This window comes from Notolabrus celidotus, chromosome 9, assembly GCF_009762535.1.
Source record: "Notolabrus celidotus isolate fNotCel1 chromosome 9, fNotCel1.pri, whole genome shotgun sequence".
In the NCBI taxonomy this organism is placed as follows: Eukaryota; Metazoa; Chordata; class Actinopteri; order Labriformes; family Labridae; genus Notolabrus; species Notolabrus celidotus.
This window is the reverse complement of record NC_048280.1, coordinates 10,492,740-10,500,660: the sequence shown is the minus strand read 5'-3', so window position 1 is coordinate 10,500,660 and position 7,921 is coordinate 10,492,740. Positions and strand designations below refer to the sequence as shown.

The 7,921-nt window shown below is 40.2% G+C and overlaps 1 protein-coding gene across 1 annotated transcript; it reads right to left on the bottom strand.

Moving 5' to 3' along the window:
* Positions 1-3,780: 3,780 nt before the first annotated feature.
* Positions 3,781-7,884, bottom strand: LOC117819101 (multicilin). Its single transcript, XM_034692326.1, has 7 exons — positions 7,491-7,884; positions 7,338-7,410; positions 7,144-7,223; positions 6,628-6,688; positions 6,228-6,454; positions 4,698-4,808; positions 3,781-4,579 (listed from the first exon to the last, which is right to left on the bottom strand). Exons 1-7 carry the CDS (start codon positions 7,578-7,580, stop codon positions 4,139-4,141), a joined length of 1,083 nt encoding a protein of 360 aa, XP_034548217.1. The 5' UTR covers positions 7,581-7,884; the 3' UTR covers positions 3,781-4,138.
* Positions 7,885-7,921: the final 37 nt, after the last annotated feature.

The window sequence follows — 7,921 nt, the reverse complement described above, 5'->3', positions numbered from 1 at the left end:
AGAGGTCTTGACTCCGCGGGTTTCTCCGTCCTAATGACGAGCTGCTGTGGCGCTAAGTGGGCCGAACGGCGCGAGAGCAGCGCACGTTCTCGCCACCTGCCATCTCCATCTGTGCACAGGTTCACACCGCGAGTACGAGCCTGGAACTGTGCGACAGACAGGCGCGTGCTCGCAGCAGCAGATAAGGTGACAAGGCGGCTCCATCACCCAATAACAGACAACCTTTCAGACAAAATATCCCTATAAAGTTTTTGATATGACTCATTTTATCCTCATTTTTTTAACGATTTAGTCTGCTTTATTTTTAGCCTTAGTTTTATTTTTACTATTATCCTTACCCCTTTTAAATCTATTTATTTTAACGATTTAGTCTGCTTTATTTTTAGCCTTAGTTTTATTTTTAACTATTATCCTTACCCCTTTTAAATCTATTTATTTGAACTATTTGTATTCTTAATTTTGATGCTTTAACTTATTTTAATTAGGCCTACACATATGTTATTGTTGGTGTCCATTAGTCTCTATTTAATTTAATTTAATTTTAATTTATTTTATTTTATGGTATTTTAATTTTAATTTTATTTGTATATTACTATTATTATTATTATTATTATTATTATTATTATTATTATTATTATTATTATTTATTATTATTATTTTTTTATTCTTATTATTTTCTCCTAATATGTCTTGCCATTGTTTTATTTCTGCTTCTTTCTTGTTTTTCAATCGCTGTAGCACTTTTGGTTGCATTTTATCTGTATTCAAGTTGCTATATAAATAAAGCTTGATGATTGACTGATTGATTGATTGTTTTATTGATTGTTTTCTTGATTTCTTGATTGATTCTTATTTTTATATGCAGTGATACCATATTAATTGGCGTAATTGGAAACAGCTTTGATAATATATTGAAATTTTGAACATTGTAGCAGCCACGCTGAGTTATTGCACCATGTCTTCAACACCACTCTGTAGTAAAACTAAATGTTTCCTTTTCATCAAGTCTTTCCCGCGGGACCGTGTCTGGTTTGCAGCCTCCCTGCAGGTTTGGCTTCAGTCACCTTAGAAACTCATTGTGGGTGTGATTTCCCTTTCCCTCCCGCATCGTCCCCCCGCAGTTTGGCGGTAGCTTAACCGGCCAAATGTGTCTCAAGCAGCTTAAACAAAGCTCAGGTCCTCTGTGCTTTCCCCCACTGCGCTACTGCTCGATAAAAAACCGATTGTTTGCAGTAAAAGTGGATGGAGCTGTGTCTGGTGTCGAGCAAAGCTGACGTGACCGGCTGTGTACATTTGACAACAAGCGTCCTGTTTGATTTACGTTGTCAGCAGTAATCTGAACAGTTAACGGTGATCAGGTCTGTGGTTAACAGAGGGGTCAGGGCCAGTGCCTCCATATCATGTGTCTAAACTCTGCAGAGACTTTACACTTTGTTTGTCTTGATTATCAATCAAACCATACAATATAGGCCAACGAAATGATAGTCAATATGGTTATCAGTCTAGATGGACACAACTCAACATTATTTAAAAATAGCACTGTCTTTGAAAACATTGAAAAGTGCTGTTTTTAAAACTACTTAAGTAATTGTTGGTGTTATATGCAAGGGCACCTAAATCATTTAAGTAGTCCTACTGTGGAAAATGGTCCCTGTCCTACATTTTTGCCATACGGTACCACTCAACCCTTCTTTTATTAGACAAATTCAAAATCAAAATGCTCATGTGAAGGTTGATTGATTAGATTCAAGATTCAAAATGTTGAGTTGCAGAATAAAGTTGCAAATTACAGCAATTCTAAAGTAAAGAAGTACTTCAGATTTTTACTCAAGTGCAGGATTTACTTTGTGAGAGAGTTTTACTTCAGCATCTAAAGTAATACTAACTAGTCCATTAGTTTTGATGCTGAATAAGTTGTTAAAGTGTTTTCATAAGTATTATACAGGTCACAAACATATGTGCATGTACTGTAGGTGTCTGCAGGAACATAAGAACAGCAAAAGGAATATTAGTGTTGTGTTTATCAGTCCTTCATCTCTGTATCAGGTTCTCCTTATCGCGGTCTGTGTAGCTGATATCAGCAGCAGCACTCCTGTAAACTGTCCTCAGAAGGCTGCAGTGATGCCTTCACTGCTCTAAAGTAAACAGGCCCAGGTTTGGGAAGTTTAAACAGGTGTCTGACCTGAGATCTGACTTTGTCTGTGTCAGTCTGCGTCACACAAACTCAGTTTTTACAGCCAGAGTCTCAACAGGGAGGGAGATTACATCACAGATACAGGGAGGTCAGAGGTCATATCCTCTTCAGATAAGTAAATCTGTTCTTGTGGTGAGAGTTCCTCAATGTTTTTTCTGATCCGATTTTTTTAAATATATACTGATTTAATAACTTTTTAAAGTCATTTATTCTTATAAATTATACAACAGTTCTCACAAGTGTTCAAATGTGGGTACATTTAAGGAATATTTGGCATTATTAAATGGTATTAGAAGGAAAAGGCATGACACTGTTTTTTTTTTCTAAGTTTATTTGGATAAAGCTCTTGCAAAAGTTCAGTAAGGAAGACCATATATATACATGCTATTTCAGAGTTCATTCCACTTTATCCATTGCACTCACTCCTCCACCCATGCTCACTCTTATATCCTGTAGTCATCAGCTGTTCTCATCACCTGGCCATATGTATCCCATAGCACCGCAACACACCCTCATTGTTAGCTTGTCAATTTGCTGCTGTCTTTTTAAAATATAACTCTCTTCCTTCACTTCGTTCATTCATTTGTTGCATGCAACCCTCCATCTCCCTATCACAGGTCAGTCTTTGCAGTTTTGATCAGCTCCACTATCTCAGGATTATCAGCTTCAGATGACATCAGCCAACACCTCCACTGCTGGTGTCTGAACTCCAAAGGGGATGGATTTAGCTGCCACTCATTGCAGACACCCCTTGATCACCCTGTCTTCCTGTATAGTTCAAGTGCCAAAGAGACTCTTACAATACATCACACAATCTTTGTAAAATAATAGATTAATTCAATTATTAACTTGTCTCTCCTGATTGAAATGCAGGAGAGCTATAGAAAGAAGTAAAGTAAAATAATACTGATACATTAAAAGAAAGTTAAAGTGGTAGATCAGTCAACTCTTGACATGGAAGCTCGATATAATAACTGTGCTTTCTGGTGTGCAACTAAAGAGAAAAAAGAGGGAACACTTCAGATGTTTTAATCACAGCCTTCTTGATACTTTATTCTCATGTGCATAAAGAGGCTTTAAATAATTACTAGTTTCCTGAGTAATTATCGACATCCACTTACATCTTAGATTATTTTTTATAAAATAGCATCATTGGTACATGATTTGCGGCACAAAAATGCACCAATAGAAAATGTTTCTGAGAAGTTCATGAGACAGATGTTTTGGCGTGAACAACTGCTCTACTGATCTGGGACCAACAGCCTGGCTTTTAAGACTAATATGTTAGTAAATGTGGAAAAAGATACAATTTCAATGTCAAAAACAAGGATACAAACAAGGATGTTGGCCCCAAAGCCTCCTGACCGATTGCCCTTTTTCAGACCACACAGTCACTCAGACAGGAGACAAAAGAAAAGGAAGTCCTGGCCTCTTTAAGAGGTCTTGAGGTCACATTTGTCTCACTGCTCAAACAAGGAAAGTTCACCGTGAAAGCTGTTTCTTTACATTTGTTTAACTTTGACTTAAATTTATACAAGAAATCTCACCAACACAGCTTTATAAAACATATTTTTTTATTTCCACATTGCAAAGACTTTTCATTTTTCTCACGATGAAACACATCGAGGTGTAAAAATAACCATGGCAATGCTCTTTTGTATGGCTGGATCATTATAGAGGCATGTAAACAGGAACACAAAGAAAAGAAAAGCTGGGGCAGTGTTATTTCCTTTGTTACACACCACCTCTGACTGATTAGCTTACATGCTACCTGAGGAAGACATCATTTAATCATTCACAGATATCACTATAGATTATAGTTAAGCATTAACAGTCACAGGGCCCACCCACACTTCCTTCGTGTCTGTATCAGACTTATGGCACCTTTAAGGTCCCTAATTAGAGGCCCTGATGGATCCAGTTCTTCATATATTGACCCTACTTTCAGCTGTGGTTTGGAACCCAGCGAAAGCGGTATCCTCCTTGCTGAGTCGTGGATGTGAAGGCCCGCCCGTTAGGAAACACCTGAGTCCTGATGGTGCTGTGTTCTCTAATTGAAGTCCTGAAAGATGAGACACTGTCTTCTGGCTCTGCTGCGTCTGTCGCCATGCTGCTCTCTTTGGAGAAACAGGTCTGTAGGCCTGAAAATGAACCGAACATGCGAATAGTCTCTGACTCCTGATGGGGTTTTGTTCCTTTGGCAGTGCCGTGCAGGACAGCATTGCAGCGTGTGCTGATGTCTCTAAGCATGTCCTCCACTGAGTCAGAGGACTCAGTTTCATATCCTTCATCCAGACGCTGACGCTTAGAAGGACTCAGGGAAGTTGTATCACCATGAGGTATCACTGGCTCGCTTACATTTGGGTCTCTGACCGTCATTAGTTTCTGAGAAAAAACAGCAAACAAATCAAGGAGAAGATAAGTAATCTGTGGCAAAACAGGCTTATACCTTTTATATACTGTATCCAGAATACAGTTATGTTTGTCTCAGTCATTCACTCACTTCCAGCACTGAGGCCAGGTGCTTTGCTCGGCTGGCCAGCTGTCTGAGGTGAAGATTTCTCTCCTGAAGTGAGTCGATCTGTTCCTGTTTTCTCTGTAGGGTCTCTTTCAGCTGCAGGGACATAAACACATGTGGGACACGTGTTCAGCTTTGTGTTTAGATACCGTATGAATATGCATAGTTGTAATGACCCCTCAGTCCACCTCACTCATGACAACCACAAATTCCACTTTTAGTGAAGTGTTACATGTTGCTTGTGTGTTGTTTGCTTGTCTGATTATAAATTGGATAACTGAAATATCTTCTGGAATTTGACTTGGTGTAATGGTGGAGCATGGTGACCCAAGGAAGTGTGCATACATTTTGGAGCAGATTGAGATGAAACCATAGACTGTATAAAATATGGACATCGTATCCATGACGTCACCCATCTGTTTCTGAAGAGCTGTTTTGAAGCCAATCAGCAGCGGCAGCCATATTGCTTCTGTCGAGCCAGTGTGACGTAAAGAGGCAGGCTTTGAGCCTCCTAGCCAACAGCTATAGTGTTCCCACAGGCAGCTGTGCCTCTCATTGGAAGACTAGTAATCTCAATATCTTTGAAATTGCCACGTTAGAAAAAAATTCACACCCCTCACAGTGAGAGCACATCGAGAAATGAGCTATTCAGACTACCCTCATCTTTTGTACCAGGCTGTAAACATGTTTATTTCTGCTGTAAAGATCGTCTTTTTCCCATTCATGTGTATGTGACTTCCGATACTTCCGGAGCCAGCCTCAAGCGGATCCTCGATGAACTGCAGCTTTTAACACTTCCGCATTGACTCATATTTTTAGACCACAGGTTGCCGCTTGGATGAAACTTACAGTTTAGGCCTTAGTTGGAGTCTTGCTGTCCCTCTGGTTGTGAGTTTGAACAGTTTGAATTTTGGAAATTTTAACGTCATCATCACTGAAATCTGTGCGCAAGTATAGGTTACAGCTGGATTACGTTACTTTTGAGGCAAAGACTAAGAAAAACTTTGAAAGTATCCAATCACAAATAAATCAAACCACATCAACCTGCACTGCCTCACTGAATTTACTGCTGAGATCTAAGAGATGAGCACAGCTCATTGTCATTGCTCACTGAGTCTAAATATCTTTTCTGTCATTCTTGTGTCACTGGATTGCTAGTTTAGATTTGTGGAGGACTCAATTTATAACCAGAGTGCACAGGCAGAGTTTGCACAAATAGGCAGCTATGTATTTAAACCAGCAGGTAAGCCATCAACATACTTAGAACAGGCTCATAACCACAAGAGATTACATGGTTTCTTATTTAATTAATTTTCTGATTACTGCCCTAATGTAAAGAACATTTAAGATAACTCTTCGAAAGTAAATTTCTCACATGAAAATAGCATCAATCCATCACAACACAATACAGATTAATACTGCCTTAGTGAGTGCACAACATTTAACAAGCCCAGATGAAAAGAGACCACACTTAAAGACTAAATATCGGTCATAAATCCCACAGTAAGGATTTACCTGATGGTTGACCTCTATGGACTCTCCCCAAACTCTCTCTTGGCACTGAGCGATGTCCTTCCAGAGAACACCATCCTGGGTAGATTGGTTTCCTGCTTCTGTAGAGGAGTGAACCAAACTGTCCTCTGAGCACAAGAACCTCTGAGGGGTGAGAGGAGGTATGACACATCCCTGAAATGGGACCAGTTCAGCCTGAGACAAACTGCTCTCCAGTGTGGCAGGAGAATCTGACAAAGGAGACAAAGACCCAGGGGTTCAGTCAACACTCTTAGGCTGAATTTGTCTACTGTTAAAATATGATAACTACAATGAGTTTGTTTTGAGTATAGAAGCTGAGACATGACACTAAAATAACTGATGAAGATATTTCATAAGTGAAAAGTGGATTTGGTTTCCTCACCTGCCATAAAATCCAGTGCATAATCTCCAAAACCATGGTCATCTGCTTCAGATTCGTTCACCTGTGTGCGTAAAAGTTTAAGTTAAAAGCAAAATATATGCATTCAAATTTAATTCATAAAAAGACAAGTTGTGAAAGCCCAGGACCTGAGGACCCCAGCATGTCCACGCAGGGTAATGTGAATTCCAGACAGAACATGTCGTGGTGGTCATTTCAGTAAGTGTGCTGTCGCGTAATGCGTTTATGGCGCACAGTGAGCTGTGCCAAAGAGGCAGCTTGTGGACAAAAACTTGTGAGGTCCAGCCAATTAGCGGTAGCCTGCGTGTCATGAGTAAACAGCAGTCTCATTCCAGCACATCGTGTCAAACATTAACAAACTGGAGTGATGAAGATCTGCTCACACCTGATTATTCCTCTCAGCTGGATTTAAATTATTGAACATGGATGATTGTATTTTCATGTAAAATTATGAGTCATTAAAACATGTGAAGACATTTCAGATATTATGTTCCTTACCCGAGGGCCAAGGGAATCGCTCTTTGTTCTCACCACAGACGCACAATCCTCCAGATCATCCCATGCAATTGTTGAAAAAGCTGCAACACAAGAAAAGTACCTCTGAATTATTCCACCGTTGTTATTGATCTGTTTGCACGTGCGGTATTTATGCTTGCGCGCATGATAGCAACGACAATGTCACAGATTCATACCTTGCTCAATGATGCAGGGGAGCTCAACGTACACAGTGAGGGGGCTGCTACTTCTAGGAACCAGCACTTTATCCTGCAGGTGAAAAATCATTCAACTCCACTTTACAGACATGTAATTATTTAGAGCATACTTTTAGTAGAAATATGTCAAACCTTTTTGTTTCCTGCAGATCTTCTACCCTGTTGCCTCGTTTTGTTGGGGCACACAGCACCAAACACATTCCTGTCACTTTGCATCTTCATTAGCTGAGCTCCGACTACAGAACTGAAGGATCCCGATTTGATTTCGAGCTGATATAGCCGAAATTCTCCCGGTTTGTGTCTCTCCGTGCCGCGGACTCATAGTTTTGGCCCAATCAAATGCACCTCTTTGGTCTCCAGGGAGTGACAGCGTCCTCGGAGATTAAATTGGTGCAGACTTAACGGTTTTCTGGTCTGAAGTGTAAAGTGGTACCGCGCAATAACGGCGCCATTACAGCAGGTGTTCTCTGCGCCAGAGCAGCCCTCCCTTCACCTGCGGCCAAATGCTCCCTGCTGTCTTCCAGAGGCGCATAGAGCCTGGGATAGCTTTTTCCATTCAATTA